General features: G+C 46.4%; 3 protein-coding genes across 8 annotated transcripts in view; all 3 read right to left on the bottom strand.

Moving 5' to 3' along the window:
- The window catches only part of zmiz1a (zinc finger, MIZ-type containing 1a), a 71137-nt gene extending 70206 nt beyond the window's left edge, over positions 1–931 (bottom strand). For 2 of the 5 annotated variants that reach the window (XM_029175170.3, XM_029175168.3), the window contains exon 1: positions 750–931. The gene's annotated coding sequence lies outside the window, so the exon portion shown is untranslated. Of the gene's footprint in view, positions 1–380; positions 700–749 lie in introns of those variants that run through there. The other 3 variants (XM_029175166.3, XM_029175169.3, XM_029175167.3) reach the window with 2 other exon arrangements.
- An 18165-nt stretch (positions 932–19096) lies between these two features.
- rps24 (ribosomal protein S24) lies at positions 19097–22369 on the bottom strand. Of its 2 annotated transcripts, XM_029175680.2 has the most exons (7): positions 22308–22369; positions 21896–21998; positions 21129–21194; positions 20839–21048; positions 20574–20687; positions 19694–19714; positions 19097–19180 (listed from the first exon to the last, which is right to left on the bottom strand). In XM_029175680.2, the coding sequence occupies exons 1-6, from the start codon at positions 22352–22354 to the stop codon at positions 19709–19711; spliced, it is 546 nt and encodes a 181-aa protein (XP_029031513.1). In that variant the 5' UTR covers positions 22355–22369; the 3' UTR covers positions 19097–19180; positions 19694–19708. The 2 variants fall into 2 exon arrangements, with proteins under 2 accessions (XP_029031513.1, XP_029031514.1); XM_029175681.2 differs by lacking the exon at positions 19694–19714.
- A 399-nt stretch (positions 22370–22768) lies between these two features.
- On the bottom strand, positions 22769–26330 carry eif4ebp2 (eukaryotic translation initiation factor 4E binding protein 2). Its single transcript, XM_029175682.3, has 3 exons — positions 26016–26330; positions 24655–24834; positions 22769–24509 (listed from the first exon to the last, which is right to left on the bottom strand). The coding sequence occupies exons 1-3, from the start codon at positions 26146–26148 to the stop codon at positions 24478–24480; spliced, it is 345 nt and encodes a 114-aa protein (XP_029031515.1). The 5' UTR covers positions 26149–26330; the 3' UTR covers positions 22769–24477.
- Between the last annotated feature and the right edge of the window lie 542 nt (positions 26331–26872).

Here is a 26872-nt window from a genome sequence, read left to right as displayed (position 1 = left end):
AGCACGGTCACACCTTATGACAGAAACATTCAACAGTGACACTGGGGGCTCCTGGGCATCTATGACCTCATACTGGGAGCCACTGATCTCCCAGTGATCCCCGATTGGATCCAATCAACACAATCTGTGATATCAAGGTGGCAAATCTCAGTGAAGCTGCATTACACAGTGCAGTTTAACAGCACAGTAACATATGGACGTGGCTGCTAATTGCATTACAACAGGTAGCCGATAATAGCCTCGCAGGCAGTCAACAAGCCCAGACACACTGCTCGCCATTAGCTAAGTGACATACATTCTCAGTTTAGCATCAAGCGAGTCACCAGCTGATCGACCGAGACGTGACATTCACCCACACGCACGCACGCACGCACGCAGACCTGCAATCGCCGAGTTCCGAGCGCATTCCTGTCTGGTGCCTCCTCGCGCGTCGATCTCCAAGTAGCCCCGCGGACAGGCGCCGACTTTGGGTGCGCGGCTCCAGCGCGGGCAGGAGCCTGGGACAGGGAGCGCACGCGGGCATGGACACGCCGCGCAGGCAACGCGCGCCCGCGCCGCCGCTCGCGCAGCCGGATTCTGCCCCCTTGACACGAGTTCACGAGCCGCCGTTAAAGGTTCCCGGGAGGTCACCCTATTGTTAGCGGGTAGTGTCTGTCCAGCGGGGGGCGAGCACCATCTCCAGCGACCCACGCGCACGCCTACGCGAACATCCCGCTTTGCAACAACAAATAAGCAGGCGCGAAACTTACTTTCAGCCGCGGGCTCAGTGGCAAATCCGCGTAACGCGTCTCCAAAACCTCGTGTTTACGCTCCTGCCTCCGCCGCTCGCCGCACTTCACAAAAGACGACGCGAGAGCCCAGAACGGTGCGAGTGAGTGACTAAATCAACTACCGTGGAGCACGGCAAGTTGGAGTGTCAGATTACACTGGCTATTCAGTTACCAGAGAGAGCCGTGCTCGGCGGCGGCCGGGAAAACGCGGGCCGGAGTGCGCGGACGGACACCGCGCGAGGAGGCGCGGCGCGGTGCGGTGCGGCGCGGCGGCACGCCGCGAGGCTGCGCGCTGGAGCGGACCGCAGCGCGCGCGGCTCCGGCTATTGTCTGCTTTGGCGCTGCCTGCTGTAATCAAACCAGTCATTAGTTAACGCGGCGACGGCTTATGACTGACTTCAGCGGCTATCTGTGGAAAACAAAATGGATTGGACCAAACACGAGCAGCCACAGCCTGAACATTAAGAGCAACATCGCAACTCTCAAGGCTATTAAATAGTATACTATCACAAAATAGATGTTAACCACCAATAACAGCTGTTAAACGGGTTGTTATTATATATAATATACAAATTATTAAGTTGTAATCAAATAAACAGCACTGATAAAGTTCTTCTTTATTGGATATTTATTCTTATACGCAGAGAAAAAAAAATCATTTCTACACAGTAGAAGTAGTTAAGCTCCAGCGTGTGTGTGCGCGCGCGCGCGTGCGTGTAAACCACTGCAACCCCCGCCCCGCTCCAGCGGGTTTCCAGGCGGGGCTCCGTGTTTTGCGGATGGCCGCTCTCCGGTGGAAGCCTCGGAATAACAAAGACGTGTTTGAGAACAGCGGCAGGCTGGGCTGAGCGGTGACGTCAAGGAACAATGTCTCTCCTCCCGACACGCACATGCACGCACGGCACGCGTGCGCGCCAGCACACACCGACGCTCACACAGGCTCCTCTCTCTTCCTAGTCAAGCAAGGCTGAACTGCCCAGAGGGAGGGCCGCTCAGCTCGCAGTGCATCAGATAGAATCACTCACTCCCCATGCTGTGCCTGCACACAGAATTTCTTCAGTGTTTTTATTTCTTATGAAAAAAAACAACAACAAAAAAAACAAATGTGTGGCAGATTTGTCACAGCAAATAAAACATCACAAACAGCAAAAGTAGGTCTGCGAGTGCACTTTGTAAACACCTTCTTGTGCAGACTGATAAATTTAGCCACATCATGGATACAGGTGATGCGTTCAGGCGCCTTTCCCCTTCATGGCCGTCAGTCCTGGGGTCAGAATCCTGACCCAGGGTTGTGTTCTCTTTGATGGCAAAGGAAGGGGCTGCCATCCTCACAGCTTCCTGCCTGCAGGGCTCCTGACACTGACTGAGCAGTGTATTAGCAGTGGTGTGTGTGTGTGTGTGTGTGTGTGTGTGTGTGTGTGTGTGTGTGTGTGTGTGTGTGTGTGTGTGTGTGTGTGTGTGTGTGTGTAGGGGCGGGGGGTCTTCATATCAGCTCTTTCATAGGCCTGTCTGTGTCTCAAGGACACCCCAGCCCCCCGGGCGAAGCAGCTCTCCGCAGACTCGGGGACAAATGCAGACAGTGACATCACCAACTCTGGCAGTCACTCACTTTTATTTCAGGAGCGCGTTTCTTTGACGGAGACGGGGTGAGCAGTCGGTGTCGCGGCGCTGCTGTGGCTGTGAAGCCGTCATGTGATGTTTTTCTCTTTTTTTTTTAGGTTGGTGGAAACGGCCTGTCGAGACGACCCGCGCCTTTGTTCTTCACGCCGCTCCCGTTGTTGATGTTTCCCATCTGTCAGGTTGCAACAGAGATGTTGACACTGCGACTCGCCATTTTTTTTTTTTTTTTTTTCAAAAAACCCCCCGAGCTGCCGGCTGCCAGACCTTTGGAGTCCCCTCCAGTGTCATCATCAAGCATAGGTTTCACTGTTCGCTGTTGCCCCACAGCTTAAGGTCAACCCCCGACACATCCACTGTTGGCTTTTGCTCGGCCCCATCATAATATTTTGTGCTCTGGATCATCTATCACACGTTTCTCCAGTGCCAACCTGAGGCGACAGGGCCTGTGACGGGTGCCAGCGCCCCCGCAGCCGCTCGGGTCACTCCCATGTTCAAAGAGCGGCCCGGTGTCAGACGTCCTCTCCTTCACAGGCCTCGGCGTTCCTAAAACAACACGGCCAGATGCTGCCAACAAGACGGATGGATGGTTGGTGGGGTGACTTCAGCCTGACTTGGCTCTGTGTATAATTTCATACGCAGGTTTTTCAAAGCGCTGCATCAAAGGGGAACAAAGAGAAGGCTCAGCGAAGCCTGGGTTAATACATATTGCATTGTGTCAAATTAACATATGAAAACTGTTCAGACCTCAGGACATTAGTGACGATCAAGGCCAAACTTGGCGTCTGATGTTCATTCAGGCACAAAAGGGTGCAAAAACATTTCTGGCCACCTGTGTTTTTTTTTTGTTTTGTTTCTTTTTACCGGTGTCGAGGTTTCTCTCCGTGGAGGCAGCGGCGAGAGCGACGGCTGCCGCCGGGGCCTCGTGCCCACGCTTGACTGAGGGAGACTCTCAGTTGTGCTGACATCAGCTCGCACAGAGGTGCGACGGTTGTTTACAGCTGCCGATGAACGCTCAGAAAACGCAGAGCCTACCGTCAGCTCGCCGGTTTGACCAGCTGATCACACCTCACTCTGGTCTGAGACTGGGAGGGGGGGGGGGGGGGGGGGGGGGGGGGGGGGGTGGGACGGGGTAGCATTCAGGAGGAGCGGAGGCGGTGCAGGGCAGTGAACGCATCGTCTCCTGCAGAGAAGAGGCAGAGGAGCAGCGTTTTTTAAAATACGTAGAGGGGTCTGGTTGAGTGGGACATTGATCGTCTCCGGCTGTGAGGAGAACAGGAAGCCGAGAGGGAGAGAGAGGGACGGAGAACAGATGATGCCACTGGCTTCTGGAGGCCGGGACCAGCGGCCCCCGAGGCCCTGGAGGTCGACGCCGAGCTCAGGAGCTCCTGACTGCAGCTGAAGCCATAACCTGCCATTTACAGCTGCTCTCGGTAGAAACAAGGCGGCTGGGGCTGGGGCTAAAAGGGAAAACAAGCTGGCAGACAAGCCACCTAAGCTAGTGCCTATTTCTCAGAATGACATTAATATAATAGCACTGGTGCCCAAAACAACTTTGTATTGATTCGTATAACCTTTTAAGCCAATCGATGGCTGCACTCTAACTCAGAATGCTTTGGCACCGGCATGTTTTCAAGCACGGATTTGTTGCAGTGTTGCATGTTAAATATCACGCAGGACCTTTTGTGCTGATGTGTGACAAACCCGCGTTTTTTTCTTTCATACGATGGTAATAAAGTCGTTATCGTCCTGCATCTTTAATCATCTCGTTCAAACATATACACACGCTGCCGTGACCCGTGTCGTAATGTGTTTTCGGCCCCGTCGCGCTGACTCACGCTCCCTCGGCTTCCAACATGCTGGTCAGCGTGACTCATCGCTAACTTCAGACCGTCCGCATCCGCTGAGCGTCTGCGGGGGAGAAAGCTGAATGGCTGAAAGTCGTACGCGAGCTCATTGAAAAACCACTTCAGTGCGACTGCAGGTGTCGGTGGAACTGCTCCAGATTTCTGCACTCGAACTGTACGACTGGCAACAAAATGCATGTTTATGAAACAATGACTTCAATTTCAACCTTTTGTTTTGTCTGTAAACCCACGTGTCATCGACATATACAGATATTGTGGAATTAAAGAGGGTGGATTAGAGCGATCATCACACTTGCACTTCCATATTTAGCATCTTAACAATGTAAACACAACATGTAGCTTCAGCCCAATCTCTGCTATTATATGCATTAACAATGACTAATCAGGTTATAAATCCAACCACTCTGCAGTCTTCCAAACTACTCTGTGTCTGAGCTCGCAGCTTCTCATGTGTCTCTGGAGGGCCAGCGCTTTTGTGCTTCAGACTCCAGGATGGAGCAGCAGGAGGAGGTATTGAATCTCCTCCAGAAATAATAAATAACGCCCTTGTCTGCAAGTGACCGGTGCTCACTCCCAGACTTTAAAGGCAGCTCGAGTTACTGTGGCCCCTGACAGGAGCAGACAGGTTGTGTCTGAGAGAAATACCTTCCCAGGGATGACATCATTGTGTGGGAGTGAGCGAGGCGGGCACGGCTCCACAACAAAGGCTCAATACTCAATTAAAGCCTAAAATCACGTCATGATCTCCGGCCCCTCACAAGTTTTACTGCATGATGTTATCTGTGAGAACATTCTTCCTCCTCTCCGAGGTTTGCTGCATCTCCGCCGCACTGGACTGTCGTGTCTCTCGGAGCGCTTCACTCTTCAGGTATCAGCACTCGAGAGGCATTAAAACATGACCTTAATTCCCCAGAGTGGCAATGCTTAGGCAGCACAGTTCTCCGTTTAATACACACCCACACGCTGTATTTTTAGGAGAAGAAATAGCGTGATCCAACACGGAGATGAGTCTGTTGTGTGGGTTGAAATTAGCTGCCGTCACCTCGCTCCCGACGAGGGTGGTCTCCCTCAGGCGCCGCGGGTGACATTAAAGAGATTTGTCCGCCAAGATCCGACTCTATTACCGCAGATAATGCTCTGGTGGAGGCGACCACAGAGATCAGAGGGAGGACTGTGTGTATTTCAGCTGCACGAAATGGCCGCGTGCATCCGTGCAGCACCTCTGCGCTCATTGCAGGTTGTAGAACAGAATCATGTGGCTAATAAAAACAAAAGCCCAAAGTCTCCATGTGACAGAAAACACAGTGATACCACAGAAGACAGCACCACCTACTGGGTGTGTTCTGTTAGTGATGTGGGGTAACAGGTCTGGGGGGATTGCGCTACAGAGCTTATAGGAAGGATTAGCCACGGAATGAGTCCTGGGACGTCCATCGTTTCACTCACAGCTCCTTTAAGTGGCTGTGAGTGAATGAGTCATTGAGCCTAAAGGGTGTAAGCGTTGTGGCATGAGATGAAGAAGAGGTGTCAAAACAGAGAGCGTACGCTCCGTAAGCAAGCGGCACCAAGATGCCAAATGGTGCCGTGGAGGTGGAGGCGGCGCCCGGGTCCAAAGGCGGCCGCGTTGTGACGCATCGGGGCTCGTTTTTGAACTGTGAACCCGGGCGGTTGTAAACCCCCCCGCCCCCGTGTCGCCACATCTGGGCCCAGCTGTGCACAAACACGGCGACCCACGCTGTCTACGCGGCCTGACCCCGGGCTCACCTCAGCGCCGCGCCCGCTCCCTCGGCTCCTGACGCGGTGCGGGAATGCGTTGCCGGGCAACGCGCTCCATAAACACACAACCCGGCAACTCCGGCAGGAAGCCGCCACTCCAGAAGCGAGATGCCATTACCGTGTGCACGCCCGCACGTCCAGATAACTGGAGCTGCTCCCTGTCAGTGACAGCGAAACACTGCGCCACGTCTAAAAGGCCCCTGACCATCAACAAGCTCATTTCCTAAGTCAGCAGCAGCCCACATGCTGGTTCATGAACTCCCAACATCAGCTTCCTTTCTTCATCATTACTATAAGCAGCCTTTCACCAGTGAAGCCCCCTCATTTGCATTACAGAGATGGCCAACAAAGTGCCATTACTGGACCTCCATGTTGCCTCGCCGTCCCATCAATTTCCTGTTATTGTTGGCAGTTGAGCTGAAGCCCCAGTATTGATCCTTCACCCTGGGAGAAGATAAGGTGGGGAATCGAGATGGATTCTATATCTATTATCTAATGGAATTCCTCCTCCCTGAAAGGGATATGGATTTTCTGCCATTGAAGCTGTGAAAATGTGTGTCTACGTGGGCCCGCGCAGTGCCTGTGTGCGGTGCGTCCCCTCGCCGAGCGCGGAACGGCGCCTTTGTGCGATGGATTAATGCAGTAAGCAGAATATGGTTGAAAGTGGCACCGAGGCTGCGCGGACCGCTGGAGCGTTCAAGGAAATGCACTCGCTATGAATGCGTATTGACCCGCTGCTGTTGCCGAGCGGCCGCTTCACGGAGGCGCGCGTGCATCGGACGCCGACAAAGTGATGGAGGAGTCGAAAAAGTTGTAGAGCTGTAGAGGTAGTTTTTCAAAAGCGAATACTTATACATGTAAAATAGAAAGAATGGAATATTTTTACGATGGTATTTCAGGCTATCAGTGCTTTTTGTTTTATTCCCAGGCTGCTTTATTATAGTGCCATCCTCAGCCATTGACAGCAGCTCCAGCATCCCACAGACGGCGAGGACCCCCCCCCCCCCCCCCCCCAAACGGAGAGCGCGTAGACGAGGCAGAAGACGCTTGTCGGGATGAAGGTGATAGCTTTAGTGGCTAAATGAATGTCAGCAGCAATTAGAGGTCCGGATAACAGCGTCCACGGGCCGGGTCAGGAGTGGGCCGTGCATCACCAGGATTCCATCCACACGGAGGAGACGCTGGCAGCCAAGGGCGTCTCAAGGGCGGAGCGACGACGGGACAGACACCGGCGGACTCAGACAGAACACAGGAAGACAGAAACAGCGCCATTCGCCACACGTCCAGTGGTTTTCCCATGACTCCGAAGAGGACAGAGGGACAGGAGAGACCGAAGGCCGGTGACTGGTTGGAGGTGGAGGTGTCACATTACTGCTGTTACCACAGATCACACAAACCTGAGGGCTCCAGCTCTGCAGACTACAGGACTGTTGCTCCCAAGCAGGCGCCTCGTGCAGTTGTCATCGCTGGAGCGCGTGGGAGGCGGCGGCTGAAGATGGCATCCAGCTTAATTAGACGTAATTATCCCTCCCTTTGTATCGCCAACCCCACGGCCTCAGACATTCTGCGCTCCGCAAACACCGCACAGCGCCTCCTGTCGGCCGGAGCGGACTCGTCCCGTCGCCGCGTGTTTACTCACAGCCAACGAAGCGTGTGGAGCAGCGGAGCGCTCCCCGTGTTGACGCCGTTAACTTTAATATATCTGTCCCCTGGTGCAGAGTGTCAGGACACACTCTGTACTCCGGCGCCACGCTGGATGCTTTGTCACCTCTCTGAACATTTAACGACGGGGGGTGGGGGGGGGGTCGTAACAAGCCTCTCTGAGAAGAAGCAGCAGCATATGCCAGGAACACGCGCTGACGCTGCGATGTGATGATGATTCGAGATGTTGAACCTCCCTGCTGTCTGAATCTGTTCCCGTACGTGTTAATGCACGTTGCACCCAATAAAACAGTTTGCGGATTATGAACCGCGACTGGGCTCTCATCGTCATGCTTAGATGAATCAAAGTCCTTTGAGTCTTTTTCAACGTTCACGTTTGCTGACGCAACTGTTTGCATCCTATAAGAATCTTTCGTGTCCATGGCAACCGTTTTCCATCACACACGCACGCCGACAACAGATGCAGCTTCTCAGCGCGAATGCAGCGAGCGCCACTTGCATCCAGCGAGCCGCTGCGTCCGCCCTTCCTGCCAGAGTCCTCCCACATCATCTGCATCGCTTCTCGGCTCAGAGGAGCACAAACCACGGGCTACAGGTGAGGCTCAGGTCGCGCCGGGCGCGCGCCTGATTGATGCCGTCGTAGAGCAACGCATCGGCGTCACGCTGAATGCGGAGCGTCGCTTTAGAATGCGCCTCGTGTCCATTTGCCGATACGACCTTGCACATCACAGACTCCTAAGTGGCATAATTGCTTGTACAACCTTCAGGAGGTTGTTGCCTGTTCGTCCACCCCCCGTCAGGATTTCTGGACGGCACGTGGACGGCGGGGGGCGGGGCCCGTTCCCTTGCTCTCCTCTCCTCCCAGCCTTTAATCTCGCTCTTTTTATGAGAACTGTCACAGTTATTCCCCAGCCAGCCGCCATTCGTTGCCTCAGGGCGTGTGATAGAAGAGCTTTCATTTATTAACGATTATATCACTAACACAAACCAGACCACAGACCTGCCTTCGCTCGCTGACTGGAAGACAAGAGGAGCTGGTCATTAGAGACAAGAGTCAAAATCATAGAGGAAGTTCATTAGTTCAAGTATGTAAACCACAGTCACATGTATGAAGGAAGTACTGTACTGAAGGTTTATCACTTCAGTACAGTCACTGAGACTTAAGTGAATGTGTAAAAGTCTGCTGTAAATCAAATAGGAAAGAAGATCCTCTAACGTAGTGTAATGTTTAATGCATCCAGATCCTCAAATCTTTGGCCCCAACGGTGACACGACGAGCTGCAGCCAAGTACACACATCAACAGAAAAGTATGAATGCAGTAGATTGCTTATTAATTATCTACTTCCAGAAGCGTGGTTGGTCTGAGCCAGACTGCACACAAGCAATAATCTAAAGTGTTGGGGGAACAAAGTGAGCAGGTGTTTGATTGTCAGACACTCATTTGGGAAAGATTTAAGTCCAGAAGTTGGCAGCAGGTCTGACTGATATAATTTATTTCCACCACTTTGTGTAACAGAAGCACCTCGGCGCCGTTAAGTGGCTTTAGACGATAATATTCTCAATTTGTTCTGCCGTTATTGGTGCTTTATTTTGGCGCCTCGTCTCATCTTTTATGTGAGGATGTAAAAGCAGCGCGGTTTGACCAGATTTCTAGATTACTTTCTTTTTTTTTTAATGGCATTGTCTCTTTTATCATCATTTTTTGTTTTATTTTACGAGCCAGTTGTCATATTTATATTTTACAGCTGTGGCGCTCAAATTGAATTGAAGCTGATGAATTTACCTGTTTATTAGTGAATAAGCACTAATCACTAGTTCACTTAGCACTTTGCAAACGTTTGCTATCAGCAGTGTTAATTTCCACCAATTCATTAAGTTCACAGTGAGTTTTCCAGACTCCATAAATGATTTTTCTGCCTAATTTGTAATACATCACTGTTTTGGTCTCACTGTGCACCTTTCCGTCACGCTGCAGCATTCGTTCCCTGCATCTGTTGACCTGTCACTGCACACTGTCCCACTGTTGGTCCTACCGCACACCGTGGCCGACCCACAAGCCCTTGCCTGCCAATTTGCATAAATCACAGTCCAGATCTGACAGTTACTAGGCAGCGGAGGCAGGGATGTGCCCGGCCCCTGTGCAGAAACCAGGCCACCAGCTCGGAGGACGGGAGGGAGGGCCCGTCCTCCACAGTGACAAATGTGTTGACGCTGACTGCCTCCTCTGTGCGCTACAGTACGTGTGCATGCGCAGGGCTCAAAACCCAGCAGCAGTCCATGAATGTGGGGCTGATGAGTCTATGTAGAAGAGAGGGGGGGGGGGGGTTAATAAGGTGAGTCCATCCCACTGTGGCCCAAAGAAACCTGCTGCCTTTATTAACTGACCTGATGTGCAAAGAATATACACAAAAACGTTTTGTTATTATTGCATGTATCATTTAGAGTCCACCCAAGTGGAGTTACGGTGCCGTGGATGACACAGCTGTGCATGTTGCTTCGCCTGCACAGCTGCAGCAGACAGGCAGTTTTGCTGTTTAGACCTTATATATTAATAGCTCATTTTGGTTGAGATGCACGATTTACTTGTAATGAATCCACACAGGTGAGTCAAAAGACAACCAGGAGGTCTGAAGATGGATTGAGGTCAGTGATGAATAATTGATGTAAGTAATGTTTACGATGATGGATTTGGTTACAAATCTATGATAGTTATAGCTATAAGAGTGTGTAGTGGAGCTGAAGAGCAGTGTTGCTGAGTTTAATGGGTTTCTGAGAGCCTCTGGACGGGTCTCCCGTCTCTCCAATTAGACACGTGCCGAGGCTTACTGTACGCTGAGGCCGATCCGAAGTGACAGTCAGAAAACAACATGGCGGCAATGGAGGGGATGAGGGGCGGAAGTCAGCTGGAGCGTGACAGACCGGTAATTTCCCGGAGCGCGCCGCTGACACTCTCTCGCGTCTCCATCTGCGGGGGGAATAAGCGCCGGGCCGAGCGATGGCTGCAGTCGTCGCAGGCGCAAAGCCGCGGATTAGGCGCCGGCTAATATCTGATGCAGTCACATGAATTGCACGGGAAGTCTTAATAACTAGAGGTCGCTGGGATTTTTCATGCCCGCCTTGTTTACACCCGCACTATCGCTGATGCGCCTGAGGTCTGGCGTTATGCTGCCATGATGAAGTGGGCCCAGCAGCGGCAGTGCAGCTGTTTACACATCATCTACTGAGGGATCTTCACTGCAACGCTTACGTAACGCTACACGCATGTGGATAATATGTGATGCAGAGGGATGCTGAGGGATGCAGGGGGGGGCGTCTCCTCACACCCAGTGATGATACAAGTAGACGTGTTTTCCACTGCCTGGTCGGCGTGTCTACACTGCACGAACACCCCGTTTCCAGGGGGGCGGCACATTCATTACATGTATCAATCAGTCACAATATTGTGTGGACACAAGCTTAATCCCCAAAAGCCTGCTGGGATTCAGATGACGGGCTCTGAACCAATCAGGATTCAGGTGGAAACGTTTAGTCGTGGCCTGACAAAAGCTCTGCACTTCAAACGCACTTTTGATGTTTCCCCCTCTGTTTTTCCAGGCCACTCATGCATCAGTAGTTTTTTGAAAAACACAGACTCTGAGACGATATTAGAAACGATGCCTGCCGGCGGTTCTTTGAAGCTGAACGCCAGAGCCAGCCGGCCGGTCGGTTTACTGATAGCGTGCTGCTCCCCCTGTTAGTTTGTATGATGCTGGTCCTCTGCCGAGCTAGAGGGAATACAAAACAGCTATTTCCTCCAACCGATGTCAGCGGTGATGTTAAATCTTAATATTGGAGTCTGGGATTCAGCTGAGGCCAGAGAAAGTCTTGCAGTCATTTGCTCAGCGGAGCGTGTAACATTTGGCAAGAAGCGACCCCAGCAGCTCGTAATGCACTCATTTCCAGTTAATACGTGCAAAGTCAGGGGATCCTGGTGCCGTCAGTCGTCTGAAGCAGAGATGTAAATATTCATGTCGGCTCGGGTTCACATTGACGATCATACTTGCTCTTTTCTCACTTGCATTTACTCTAAAATGTCCCATGAAGCCCTTTGAGATAATCCAGTACAGTGAATAATACACAAACTCACACACAACACGGGTTCTTTTCATATTTGACCTCATGCATCACGTGTCTGAGCGTCTGGGCTGAGCCTCGAATGTTAATGAGTCTTCTATTCGTATATGTGTGTGTGATGATGGTCTGTGGAGTACAGGAGACGTGTGCGTTATGTACAACAGAGGGTTTTGCTCATGATCTCTGGGTCAGACATGTTATCACCAGGAAGAAAAGCCAGCGGTTCATTAAAGCAGTGGATGAGCATTCACCAGTTAACTTCCCTGGACGGCTCTCTTCCTGCTATCCATATTTCATAAGCACTTCTCACCTGTCGCTCCCTTCTCCTCGATCCCGGCTGATTTTCATGCCAGTGCAGTTGACTGCACAACAGGGAGCAGCTTATATTGTAGCTTCCTCTTAATTATTAATGGGCTCCTCAACACATCGCCTAATCCAGCTACACGACTTGAAACGCCGGCGTGAGGAGCAATCACTCTTCCCGAGGTGCAACGTTCCCAGTGAGGAGCTTTTGAGGAGCTGACCTGATTTCCAAACGGATGAAGAGCTGCAGTTTTGAAGCTGTGACAGACTTTACCTGTGATTTTCTGGACTGAGTGATTCACAACTGCTAATATTCACTAGTAGTCATGTATTACAGTATTAACAAACATATTGTAGCATATTATATTGCTACCATTTGTCAAGTTCATATAGCCTCATGTGTCTATTTAAATCATAATAATGAACAATGGGCAGACATTCAGAACCAACGTAATCAGGTACAGTTCAGGTGTGAATCAGTACAGTATTTGCAGCATTAGTGATGCTATAAATATCTCTGGACATTGTACAGCTCATATAATTATTCAAATAAAGTATTTCATTTCGAGTCAGAGTGGTCACACCCACATACAGTACTTTTCCCTAGAGCTACACAATTAGCATAGCTAACACAATCTAAAGACGCGCACTAACAAATCTTCACTTAAAACACATTTTAGTTGCAATTATTACAATTACTATTACGCTAACGCTGAGCTCAGCAATACTGTGCAAATTGCTTGCACTACAAATGAACGGCAGAGTTTCGCTGCTGTGAAACCAAGTCCTCAGCTGTTCCCCGGTGTTTGTGCGACTGCTGCTTGTCCTGAGCTGGTGGACGACACACCGCGTCCTGATGGGGTCTCCAGCACAGTATCTGACAGAGCTAAGGTCAGAGCCTATTGATTTTTAACACTGCTCAATGGGACAGCAGGCTGCTTAGTGCAGCCGCCAGCACTACAGAGAAGCCCGGCCTCAGCTCAGTTACACCGGCTGCCACATCCATTTCATGTAGGTGCGATATAATGAAAAAGCAATGCAGGGGATCTCTGTATGATTGGCTTTCCACCTGAATGCTTTCATCCATTTTATCTAGCAGACTTGAAATCACCTTGAAGAAGAAACGCAACAGACGCCGGCAGAGCCTCCGTCGCAGCAGCAGGAACCTACAGCAGAGCACAGAGAGGGAAACGAATCACTGGCCGAAAATGCAGGAGTATATAAAATTATGTAGGAATTAGGCCGTTTAGATAGAAGGATCCGAGCTCCGTTGCATTATTTTGGGGCGTTCAGGTGATTTAGGTCTTCCTCAGCAGCTGTATTGGTCTGTGTGGACGCGTTGTCCCTGGTTTGTCCTGCCTTCCGTCCGCCGACAGCTGCATTGGCTCCAGCGCCCTGCGACCCCCGACAGGAAACGCGGTCAGGATAATGGATGGATGCACATCCAGAACCGCAGAGTGTCTAAGTTCACCTTGTCCCGTCGCGTCCACCTTCCAGCGTCACCAGATAAACCCCCGTACGTGAGAGCGAGGCCCCTGAAACCTGAAGGTGTGGCTCCTCTCTCTGCTGCTGAGAGCGGCTCTACAGAGAAGAACGCAGGAACCCACCTGGGAGTTTCAGGGTTTTCTACATTCATTCACGTGCCAGAGTCAGACAGGGCTGTTAGCCTGTGGCCTGTTTTGAATCCATGTGTGTGAATGGCCCATTACCCTGTGGATATCGCTCCACATTCGTGCTGCCTGGAGAGACTCCCTGCTGCAGTTTTGTACATATCCCACACAGCTTGAAGTGCCTGTTTGCACAATTAATTTATATTTGCATTTCATTATTTTATTTAATGCCCCCAGTTTTCAGTCAGTACTGAAATGATGGTGATTCTCTGTGATCTGCTAATTCATATCCTCGACAAATAATAATAAATCTGAATTAAGACTCAGGTTAAGAATGTAAGATGATGTCTGGCTGTGATTCACAGTGAAGTGAGGCTGAGGTTGGAATAAGGGGAGACACATTTAGACTCAGCAGCAGCGTGTCTCGTTAATTTGCCGTGCAAGGTGAGCGTCGAGTGCACCGCAGGATCGGCGAGAGGGAAAGTGGGGCACTGTGACTTTAATGTGTAGGGTGGAATATTATAGCCCTCTAATTATAGTCCCCCACCCAGCAGCAGTTTAGGATGAGGGTGACAGAGAGCCAACACAAAGCTAATTCCGCCCCTGTCACATCTTATCGTCTCCAGCCTTGCAAATGAGCAGCGGTAATGACACCTGCCTGATGGCCCATGTTCCCGCACATTTGCAGAGGTAATGTTTGATAGAAATCAATCCGTGATAATACGGTGGACGGCAGAACCGAGATGATTTTCAGGAGATTACGTTTTTTTGTCTTCTACTTTGCTTCAGATTCTGAGGACGCCTCTTCTGGCTTCGCTTTGCAGTTTAACTTTTGGCCCTTACATTTGACCCAACTTTGGTTTTACTATAAACACAGTTGAATAATAAAGGACTTCCTATAAATTAATATCATATTAATAATCTAACATTATGTTGAATAAAGGAAAAAGGGAAAACTAGTGTAATATGCTCTACTTTAAAAGCACAAAACGGCTTTTGGATGGTGGATTCAACCATAACCTGCTCATTGAGTCCCACCAGTATATTTACAATCACATCTAAAATATTCTCAGACACGCAAAAGGAGCAACTATGTCTACTGTATATGTGGGTATGTTGAGCGACACTAACGACACCATGAATTATACATTTCTCTGGTGACAAAACATATTATGTGATCTGAGAGGCAATATGAGCAAATGTCCCTTTTTATTCATGCCAGTCCTGTTTAATGAATCACAGGGAGATTGCTCTCACTGTTGCCATTAATCAGAGCTCCTCTTGCTGCTGATTGAAGAGGGTAATATGAACAGGAATACCAATGAGTGGAGGAATGTGCACAGGCTGAGAAATGGCAGAATAACTCAGCCGTACAGGCAGAGTGCCGTGTGCAGTTCAAACGCAGCCTTGTTCCGCCGCTACGTGGAATCAAGTCCATTACTGTTGGTCTGTGCTCCCTGATGACACGGAGACACTGTATGAAACCATCAGGAGACAATTGTCTTTTAGTACAGTCACACTGACACTAAAGATTGTGTTAACCATCAATATTGCCATGTTTACACACATTTTATCTATCTATCTATCTATCTATCTATCTATCTATCTATCTATCTATCTATCTATCTATCTATCTATCTATCTATCTATCTATCTATCTATCTATCTATCTATCTATCTATCTATCTATCTATCTATCTATCTATCTATCTATCTATCTATCTATCTATCTATCTACTGTTTTTGTAAATATAGTAGCTATAAATATCTATATATATTCTTTTCAGAAATCCATATGACATTTTAATACCATTAAGTAAATGTGCTAATTGTGGGTTATTTGTGACCTTTAAACTGCTCCTAGGAAGTTTCCTCCACCTTGCGGCAGGGCCAGGCTTGCTTGCCCCCTGGCAGCTGGCGGTTTGTTCATTCTGGAATGATTCTGACGAGATATGCGAGATAACAACGAACAGAATATTGCAAAGCTACAACAACCAGCACCTGCATGATGGCAATGCAGCATTTGCATTTTTTTAGTTTCATCGTTTAACTTAATTAGCAATGTTTGACTGCGATGATTGTCTAAGAATGCACCCCCCCACACACACACACACACACCCCTTGTGGTCTGGAGACTACAGCATGGCTAGAATACAGAGCATTCCATCATAGTGTCACTCACATCTGGTGCACTCTCTCATTATGCACCCCCCCTCATTCTCCCTCTCCTTTACCTCCCCTTCAGCCAAACCCTCCTGTATTTCTGCTCCTCCACATTATATTCCCCTGCTCCCTTTTCCTCCTTCCACGCCAGCAGAAATGAACAGAATTCCTCAGGACGTGGGTGGTGAGGCAGGTGGGCTGACACGCTTTTACACGGGTCTGATGTCCTTGGAGCCTCAGACAGCATGTTCACAGGCCACAGACTGGTTTCAATACACCTCGCATGATTGAAGTGATTTTTCACATGTGCACACCAGCTCGAGTGCCAGAGCAAGACAGCAGGTATCCGTCCCTAAACCTGGGAAAACGGAACCATGAAAAATGCCGTAGCCGCATTCCTGCGACTGCACAGATCTGTCTGTCTGGGCAGATGTGGTGCGCTGCAGCATTTGTACTTCCTTTTTCCCCTCTCTGCCACTTCCAGAAAGGGATTAATGACAACACCGTGTCAGACTGGTGATGCAAAACGGATAATTAGGATTCAGGAAACACAGTTTGTCTCAAAAGCAAATCACTTCCCTGGTGCTCGGGGGCTAGCGAGGCACAGATCATTTTATATATCAGCACCTAGCAACTGACAGATGGAGTGAACTTAGCGCAGGCTGCCAAAGCTGATAGGACACTGCAGGACTGCAAAATGAGCTGTGATGATTCCCCTGCTGAGGACAACAAGAGAGACATACCTCATTAAGATGCATGGCATCCTCGAACGCCCGGCCACACTTTACAGCAGCAACTTGCCCCTTTGCAGAAATGTTCACAGAGCAACTGCAAACGTCGTCTGGAGCCGGCGAAGGCGGGCCAGCTTGGTAACTAGACATGAATCTGGTCATGTTGTCGCAGCCAGTGTAGAATTGCATCGACAGGCTGCTACACGCAACTCCACGACATGGAAATAACGAGATTACTGTCTCCAACATCTAGAACACCTACTAATATTTGTGTGCATGTGCTGCCAGAAGCACACAATGACTCATCAGGAATTCTGTCCATTTTGGCCTTTATAATACCACGACTCGGCTTCCTGCATGGAGAGAGACAGGCCATTAAAACTGCACCTGTTGTGACGGCATAAACACGCGCTCATCACAACCGTCGCTCATTAGCTCCACTGCAAACCCCCCCCCCCCCCACCTTTGCTGGAAGATACTCGGCGCACGGCTGCCTCCCGGCTCAAAGGCAGGCAGCGGTGGAGGTTCTGCCCCGTGCATATGAGGATCCCTGGATCCGGCCCCACGATGCCGACGCCGCAGTTGTTGCAGTGTAACAACCTGAAACACATTTCCTTCACAGCTCAACATCACGCACGGCTGTCGCAACGCTGACTGCTCATTATCCCCATCCTAAATCCCTTTCCTGATGGTTACTCCCAGTACTATTCTGTTCATTGCATTACCCTCCTGGTGTCAAGAACACGGGGGGGGAGAAAACCGATCTCAGGGCTCCGACAACTGAAACAAAGAAGAGGGCCACATGATAAGAAGCAGTGGCAAGACAAATTAGACAGAGACACTGAAAACAGGGGCTGGAAAAGGAAAGAGAGACAAAGACAGAGAGGCAGAGACTCCTGGGACGGAGCGACAGGGCTGTGGAGAGAGCAGCTTAATTTCCCAACACCATCTGTTACCAGTCCCTGGGTTGAAAGCTCCACTTATGTCAAACCTCCCACAGCCACACACCAGCAGGGCACCACGGAGCCGTACGGGATCCCGCCGCCTTTTCTCTCGCGCGTCCCCTGCACCTTTGCACGTCACCCACCCACTCCCAACACACAGCCGCGGCGAGACAAATGAACACGTCGGCTGCTTTGTGGGTCACTCTGTGCTTAAGGTTCTGCCGAGAAAAGGATAAAAGATGCAGCGTGTTAGATGATAACACTGGTAATCTGTGAGAATTAAATGGATGAATATTCACTTTTCCTGCAGCTCACTGTTCGCCACCAGGGTCCATCAGGAACGCCCGTTTCCGTTGACTCCAAATTACCTTGATAAACTGTCAGTGTTTAATCTTAGTCGGCCGGCATCGATTGAAGCGGAGCCCTCTGGAGATGCTGGGTGTATATATAGGTCCGTCTACTGGGAAACAAGAGCCCACAACTCAAAACGTGTCAATGGCAGTGCCTCCAAGCTACTGTTTTCCATCTTCTCCTGGTGCAGGTACCCAGGACAGAAATGCCTGGCCTATATACAGAGCTTTATGGCATAAAAATACACTAAGGACAATTATGAATTATGAATAACACAGTAGCTCCGGCATGTGGCTGCTAACATTTTATTTTATAGTAGTTGGTCAAACCAGGAAGAGCACTTTGTGTAATGATCCCTGGAAGAGGCTAGGTACAGAGAAATGAAGGTCACTCGCTGAACTACCGCTCTTGTAATATGGTATTTACTATTTAGCAAATATTAACTCCTCCATTACTTGCTCTTTAGCCATGTATAGGGGGAAAACAGTTATTCGGTAAAAGCATGCTCCTGCATCCCTAAGATGAGGAAATGCTGATATCCATAAAAGAATGGGAGATGTGGAGCAGCCTGTGCCGGGTGGGGGTGGGTTACCTTGAAGACAGATTATTCCCTGGCATTTTAATCACTTCATTTGCAACACTCTCTCAGGGTATTTCTATGCAAATTATCGGAAAAGGTCAAGCTGCAAAGAAGCATATCTATTCTAAATTGTGTTTATAAACAGAAAAATGGCCATAGACTGGACTAGGATGTTTTTCCTGTCAGAGGGTTTGCCTCTAGGACAAATGAATGCTGTGAACACTTCAACCTAGAGGCGCTTGAGGTTCCTTATTTCGTGAGGGAGAGAGGCATCATGTGGACCTTTACGTTACTGCATGTGGGCATTTTAATTGAAAACCGTTGCTGCCAACATTTATACCAAACCATTAAGTGTTTAAAAATATGTGAGTGACTAACTTACATTATGAAGTCATCTGATAAATGGGACTGATTGCCTTAAAAACAAAACCAGTTAAATCTTTGAAAACAGCCACTGTTGTAATATCATTGCAAAACCACCAGGTGTCAGTAGGTCATGTTCAAATGTCCATGCGCAACATGCAAACTAAAATTAGCAGCAAATACTTCTCTTGAAGTCACAGCTGAAGTAAAAAAAAAAAGGTTGATCAAATGAACACAGACAACATTTCCAATTTTTCTGAACTTTTATTTCCTGACAATATACAAGACCATCTTGACCACGGAGACCTTCCCTGGCTGTCCAGACTCACTGCAGGGAAACAGAAAGAGTTTAAGTTAGCTTTTAAAACCACAACATAAATCTGTGTTACCCAACATTGTAATGCTGATTGTGACAACAGGATTTGGGAAGAACTTATTTAACTCAAACAGCATTAACTTTGAACAGACCTTAAGAGGTTTGAAAAGACCACATTTAAGAGAAATGTTGCCACGCTACCACAAATTACAGAAATACTACCGTCCACATGCTCGCACCCAAGGTCTGCTTTTAGTCACCAACACTCAAGTACTGACACAGCACTCGTATCTATGCAAGTCAAAGGGAACAAACCCTAATGAAATGCCCATTATAGCAGACACAGTTGTGAAAAGTACTGTGGTAGAGGGGAAAAAATCCTATGAAGCAACAGAGGGAAAACTGAGAAACACTGAGGGCAGGAACTGCAGGGGAGAGTAAGGCGTGACATGCATGGCACAGCTCAGCTCTATCAAGTTTTGATGTGCAAAACAAAGGCACACCATGCTTGTTATGTTTCTATACCTGTGAACTGACACTTCATTTCTGAAAAAGAAATCCATGGGTAGCAAAATCAAAAACAGAAGATAAAAATGTTTATAAAAAAACAAAACAAAAAAAGACCTCTGAATTGACCTCAACTTGAATACAATAGCTTATGAGCCAAATTTAGCACCACACCAACGGCAGTTAGCAAACCAGCTGCACTGTAGTCACGAGAAGTAAATGACAGGCATTAAACAGCCCAGCTGTGCTTTGTAATTCCGTGATCTCCAATGTGACTTTAGGCAAGTGGTGCCAGATTTGTCTTTCAATTTTCACAACCAGAAAACTACACAGATTAGTACTAGTTGATAAACATACTTTACTGGGTGGAGAAACTTCAGAGTCAGGGTTTGAAAGTAAAAAAAAAAACTAAAGTATTACTACGTTTCAGATTAAACTAGTGATCATTAGTATTTGGAAACATAATTGTTAGGTACATATTAACCAGCAGATCAAACTGCTCCTTATGTATCACATACATCCAGGTGTAAAATTCCTCTGGCAGATGGGTGAATGAGGTGTTTTAGCACTGATTACTTCAGGATCACCTGCACACTGCAATAGGCCTACTTGTTTACAGTAGTTACCTTCTACAGTCCCAGAAGAACATTCCATACAATTGAAAGGATGACAAAAGTAAAATAAAAGCAAAACCAAAGATTAGGAGAACTGGAAACCAACAAATAAGAGAAAATGAAATCTTAAATGTGGCATCACCTAGAATCTTTGGAGATTGCAGAGGTTCAAGGTTAAAAACAACAAATTACTTCCCAACAGCACAAAACGAGATATGTTCAGACTACCAATGTGGTTGGTGACTTCTAATTGTATTACTAGTGTTGCTACATGGTGACAATACCTTTTTGCCAGCAGCGCCCACACTGGCTTTCTTGGTGCCTCGTACTTTCTTCATTCTGTTTTTGCGTTCCTTGCGCTGCTTTCTTGAGGTCTTCTTCTTCTCATAGAGGCCATGCTGGTAAACAAAAACATTTATTGTCAGTACGCTCCACTAAATTGTACTACTAGGGTCAACCAATTTTCTTCATGCAAATTAAAAACTTTTAATTTAAAAAGGAAGTCTGCCTCCACTCAATAAGGAGAGATGCACAGTGGTCAAAACTCACCCTGGCCAGTCTGTGTTTTGGTTCATTCTTCTTGGCGTAGTCTAGGGAGTCGTATACCATGGCGAAGCCTGTTGTTTTGCCACCACCAAACTGTGTCCTGAAGCCAAAAGCGAACACAACATCTGGAGTGGTCTTGTACATCTTGGCGAGTTTCTCCCGGATTTCAGTCTTGGGGACTGTGGCCTTGCCAGGATGCAGCACATCGACAACCTGCAGAGAGAAGTTACAGAGATGGTGTTAGGAGACCGGTTATGTAAACCATTATGAGCTACAAGGCTTTGAAAACTTACCATTTGCTTCCTCTGAAGCAGCCGGTTCGTCATGAACTTGCGGGTTCTCACTGTTACAGTGTCATTCTAAACGATGAGACACAATACAATATTATTTACTTTTCAGGTCAAAAAATAAAAACCGAACACAAAAACACTTCAGGCTTCAATTACTTTCTGGCCAATGCTGCTATAAGAAACGACTAATACCAGGTGTCAACGTACTGACATTAGGGGTTAGCTTCTCTGCTATGTTACCAGGGTACACCAACTACTATAGTAGTATTACTATAACAAATACTTCTACAGCACTCGGTCAGTCTGTCTTAATAATTTCAAAGTCCACTGTTTCAGCTGCCAAATCCGAGAAAGGATGAGAATAAGGTTATTTGCCTTATGCAAAGGCCTGCTAGCGTATGCTAGGTTTAGCGGCTATGTGCTGGTATACCACTTTCACAACTTTTAATTTGCCATTATACCAAAATTGGCGTTTAATGCCTGTGTTCGGTGTGTTATAGTACATTAAACATTTAAAGACAGCGTGAAAGTGTACAAACTATTTAGAGCCAGGTAAACACACACGGTGTATCGTTGCAAAAACTAGGCAGCATAGCGTTGCAATGCAGCCACTGAAATTATCATCTTAACAGCTTCGCATCGCATCAATACTGATCCTTTATTATACAACACATTTAAAGCATTGCTGAGTGTGGAATAAAGACGTGACGGTAAACAGATGGCCTCGATGTTGAACGGATTTCATTGATAATTTTGGCCACAGAACTCACCATCTTGACGCCGGGCTTGCTCAGGGACGTAGAAAAGGAGGAAGGACCCGCAGGCGACCGGCTTAATGCCTGCACAAAATGAGGTGGGTCCTCCTTGTTTTGCCTGACGGAAAATCTGTACGTCAATTGTCTTCTCTATAACATTCCTTAAATATATATTTTAGATGCTTATAAATGAAACATACGTATTTTGAAATAAAGCATAAGAAGGTGGGACACGTGTTTTTATATACCATCACAGCAAAGTATCCGCAAAATTTAATTTGAACAAGGTTAGGAATTCTGTTTATATTGACAGGACGTCATAAGTCTTGCCAGAAATGCTGCAAAAATGAGGCGTGAATTATAAATTTCCAAATTATAAAATTCAATGTATGTTATCTTTAATCTCACAGAGAGTATAACTACATACTTTAATGTGGCTCCTTTCTCCAACCTTATATTCCATTCTATCCACATTTTGTTGGTCAGTTGTTGAGTGTCAGTTCGAGCACATATTTACTTTGCGCAGGCCTCTGATGAATACAATGTTTTTGGCCTATAGTCAAAAATATAAAATCCTAAAAAACAAGACATCATCTTTTTTTGTTACAGAACTTTATTGATCTTGCAGCAACAGTGTCCACTGGCATTGGAGTTTCATTTAATAAAGTTATTTAAAATCCGAACATAAAGTTACAGTAAATTTGTTTCAAATTTCTTCCAACACACAATGTTAAGCCCTCATTGTCAAACAAAAACCGTTTTGAAGTAAGTCTGCAATCTGAACTTCGATCCTGTAATGAGAGTCTTATCGCCAGAAAGGTGCAATGCAAATTGGGTTTAAAAAAAACTCTGACATATTGTCACCAAACATGTCCAGAGTTAATTACAAAGCCCAAAAATAAACTTTGATATACATTGTTTCAGCCATTCAGTGGTTCCAATCACACAGAGAAACAAACTAAAATTAATGTATTTTATATGAAAAACTTCATGATGACTTATTTGCCAGGTTTAGACCTCCTACTTGGATCGAGTACAATAAGCAAATAGGATAATGCTGATTGTGGTGCAGAAAAATTAACTAAAATATTGGGTCTAAATGAGCATGTGGCACACACTTCACCATCTGAATATCAGAATCCCAAAATGTACACTTTCACTCTTCATAGCTGCATTGATGGAAGAAATGGTGTCTAACAAAACAAAATAGAACCTAAAAGGTATTTGTTTTGCTCAGTTGCTAAGTACAATGTTATCTGTTTCAACATTCAGTGAGAAAAATAAACATCTGTTTGAAAGTAAAAATTTATAACAAGGAACCAAATCTGAATGTAGTTACTGCATTTCTTGTAAAGTAAGGCATGGGCAAATGTGAGACAAGACAACAAGGTAATGTCAAACAGATTAAGGACACTGGGAACAGAGTTGTAAAGAACAGCATCCATCAAGCCTGCTGCAAACTACTGAAGGTTTCTGGTTCTCTGAAAATTAAAACAAATCCAAAGGTTCAAAGGTGCTTATGCCCTCAACAAGGACCCTCAATACTAAGTAACCATATTAAAAATGAGATGCATATAAAACATCTGGATTTAACACGTTTTCAATATTTGCCTTGTATGTGACCCCAAAAAGGAACACAGGGATATTACATTATTTGAAATGGTACTCATCTGGATATTTTAAAAACGCCAACAGAGATTGTTTTAAGATCAAATTGCGAACATTAAGCTGCTGCCAACTGAACAAATTGAATCTGGACTGCCTTGACATTAAAAAAAACACGACTGATGAATTTACTATGGATACTAATCAGTTCTCTGTGGCTGGATTTAAAGAGGACATGAAATTTGATAATAACCAAACATGAATGTCTTGGTCTAAAACTCATTTAAAATATGACTCCCTTAAAAGTTGCAAACTCACGCAGGTTTATGTTTTGGTAAAAGAAACTAAAATAGTGGAATGGCATGAACTCTTTAGCTAACTGTCAAATGCAAACAACACTGCATCCCTTTTTACGAAGCACTACGGAAAACTAAACAGACCAAACAACCGATAATAGATTGTGGAGCCTTTCAAGTAGTTCCAAAATTCCAAAAGAAAAAAAATAACTATTAAATAACATGCTCACATTTGAGTTTTCAAACCCAAAGACAGTGATGAATATCAAAGCTTTTGACTGATTCTAAGGCCGGTACTAAAAATTATCACCCAATTAATACTTGATTTACAGTTTTACAGCATGCTCTAAGCATCCTGACTCAGGCTGCTGTAAAAATGAGCACTGCAGTCTACTAATTGTACATTTTTTTTGGAACGTAATATTTAGGTCAGCTTCTTTGTTGTGTAGTAGTTAACCTGTACAATGACTTGTAACCATTGGAAGGTATTCAAATAGACCTACTTTCCAGAGTTGACCACACTGTATCTGTGCATGATATACTGAATCCCCCTGATTTACACACATTACATCCAGCAGCAAGACAGAGCTAATGAAGATGGCTGCCATGAGGGCTCACAACATTGGTTTCTACAAGCCAAGCCACTGGCACTGGTAATGCCAGGTCATTTGCTTTTGCTGGTGTGGTTCCAGTCTGTTAGATGTCCATTTCAAACTGGGCGTCATCACCTTGGAGATAGAAAAAAAAACATCTGAAATGACTGAAATAACCAATCTTTAAATGTAACTAGAGTATTTCTAGCTAATATCAGGCTAATAATCTTGTATATTTCTTAGCCAGCTCAGTTGGTAGTTAAAACGTTGGTATTTATACCATTTGTGGGCTTTCCATCATGGTTGTTGATGTGGTTGTTGGCCTCATTCTTCCGATTCTCATTCAGAATATTTTGGCTGGTGACTCCAGGGATAACAGGAAGGTGCGCTGGGGGAGTCTGGGCGATGGGAGAATTACGTCGGTCCAATAGGAACTTGCGGTCATAGATGATCCGGGTTCCTGCAGAAACATACAAATAACTTGCAGTTACCTACTCTCCTATGTATGAAATACTGTATCTAATGTGGGTTCTCTCAAAATAGCTGTAACTCAAAGAAATAAAGATGGCTGTCTTCCAGCCTGTCTGCAAAAATCATCCTTACTATGATTACACTAAATGTTAATAATAGGGACCATGGACCATGCAGTCACATCTGAATTCAATTAATCACTCTGTCATGCCCAGCTAAAGGGAGAGAGTTCCTCAGTGAGTATCGTAGGTTTATATTATTTATAAAATAACTGCCATTTTCAAAGGTTTCAGTTATCACAATGATGCACTACAATGACTTAGACAGGAACAGCTGTAAATAAAAGCATCGCCATTATTTTTTGTCAAATATGGTTCTACTTTCACTTGAGACTTGAGACTTCACTTGTCTCACTTGTTTCGGATTAACTTTCTGGTAGATTATTTGGGCTCCAGCCATGAACCACTGCTTAAAATAACACACTAATCTTCAACTAACAAACTAAAAACAAGAGAGTGAAGCTGAAGTAGTTGAACCACCAGAAAACTAAAAGCTATTTTCTTCAAACGTCTTCCCTGCTTCCTTAATGTGGAGATTGAATGCCTTTTTGTGTTTTAAAAAAAGGGTAAGCCTAATATATAGATTTACAATAGGGCTTTTAAAAAATGTCAGTAATGTTTTCACTAACGTCTCACATTTTACCAGCAAAGCAATTAAACCATAAACTGTCAAGGCTCTGCTGGACTATAAACAGTGTCATTGCACAATTGTGCTGCATTTCCTTATTTGAAATATCCTTACAATGTAATGCGTCGCATCATTACATCCAAGCAGTGGAATAGCGAGCGAATGTGCAGTTTCGTTTAATCTGCAGGGTATCGTTTTAGTAACTGGTGGCAAATCAGACATGCACGGATTTAAATACAACAGCTGTAACAGATAACAAAGCATTTATCGGAATCTCTGCGCTTCAAAGCAGCCAATCAGGCCGCAGAGAAGAGAAAAGAGGCGGAGCCGAGCTTTGTTTTTGTTTTGATCAGGATGACAACGCAGCCTAGGCCACAGTGACAGGAGGACTTTAAGGTCCGGTGGGGGCCCACCCATCACAAAACGCTAGTTACCCTCCACTCGCTTTGTGACATGACGAAAGTAGACAGAATGCCAGCTTACCTCCAGGAGTGGTAGAGAATAAAGTGCCTCCGGGGGTGGTACTAAAATCAAGAGGTAGCTGCGTTGTGTCGTTGATCAACACCGTCCTGGTCGGGATGGCCCTGCTCTCACTAAGCTGACGACTGGTCGACATTTTCAGCGCCGATTTGGTGACAAACACAGCAGCTAAAGAACACTGGGGTGTTAATTTCCCGACGGACGGTGGAAACCCGGGCCGTTCCCCACTTTTTCGTATCTTCCCAAAGGCTTTCTTTTCTCTCCTTTCGTCCTCCCAGCCGTCAGCACCGTCCCCTCCCTCAGCAAGGCAGGAAGCACGACGTGCTGCGGCCGGATGTGACGTCGGCGGCGGCGCACACGTTCACGAAGAAGAATCGACAGCGAATCACGTTTTGTTATGGAAGGTGATCTGTAAAAATAGGCATATAATCTGCACCGTCTGTCTCAACTAATTATTAATATTATTAATTCTCAACTAATATTACAAAAATTAGCCAACCGAAAAAGGTCAGATTACTTTGATAACCCTGATTATCCTGTAATTTGACTGTATATATTGACAGACACGAGATGGAAACAAGCGACAGTGTAATACAATATTATTTTGGAAAATTAGTAATTCAGTACCCCCTTTCGTTAATAAACATAAGGAAAACATACTTTGCCCGACCTTTGTTTCTGTAGTTAATGAAAACTGGGGTGTAGTAAAGTAAAATAAGTATACTTATATTGGCACATATTCGCAGAAAAGGTCTTGAGATTGAGACTATTTATATTTTGGTAAATAATTTGCGAAAACCAAATTATATTACGTGTCATACTGAAACTTATTATATGACTTGTATTTTTCAACAATAATT

The sequence above is a fragment of the Betta splendens genome, chromosome 15 (assembly GCF_900634795.4).
Source record: "Betta splendens chromosome 15, fBetSpl5.4, whole genome shotgun sequence".
NCBI classification, from domain to species: domain Eukaryota; kingdom Metazoa; phylum Chordata; class Actinopteri; order Anabantiformes; family Osphronemidae; genus Betta; species Betta splendens.
The sequence above is the reverse complement of the archived record's forward strand: the minus strand, read 5'-3'. Positions and strand labels throughout refer to the sequence as shown.

Bases quoted from the DNA above. Each gene is read 5' to 3' on its own strand.
- rps24 (XM_029175680.2), bottom strand. From the start codon at position 22,354: ATGTGGATAGAATGGAATATAAGGTTGGAGAAAGGAGCCACATTAAA. The intron at 21,195-21,895 runs GTGAGTTCTGTG...CTCATCGTTTAG, and splicing joins GCAAGCCCGGCGTCAAGATG to AATGACACTGTAACAGTGAG. The intron at 21,049-21,128 runs GTAAGTTTTCAA...TTCTCTCTGCAG, and splicing joins TGCTTCAGAGGAAGCAAATG to GTTGTCGATGTGCTGCATCC.
- eif4ebp2 (XM_029175682.3), bottom strand. From the start codon at position 26,148: ATGTCGACCAGTCGTCAGCTTAGTGAGAGCAGGGCCATCCCGACCAGG. The intron at 24,835-26,015 runs GTAAGCTGGCAT...ATGTTTCTGCAG, and splicing joins ATTCTCTACCACTCCTGGAG to GAACCCGGATCATCTATGAC. The intron at 24,510-24,654 runs GTATAAATACCA...TCTATCTCCAAG, and splicing joins TGATGGAAAGCCCACAAATG to GTGATGACGCCCAGTTTGAA.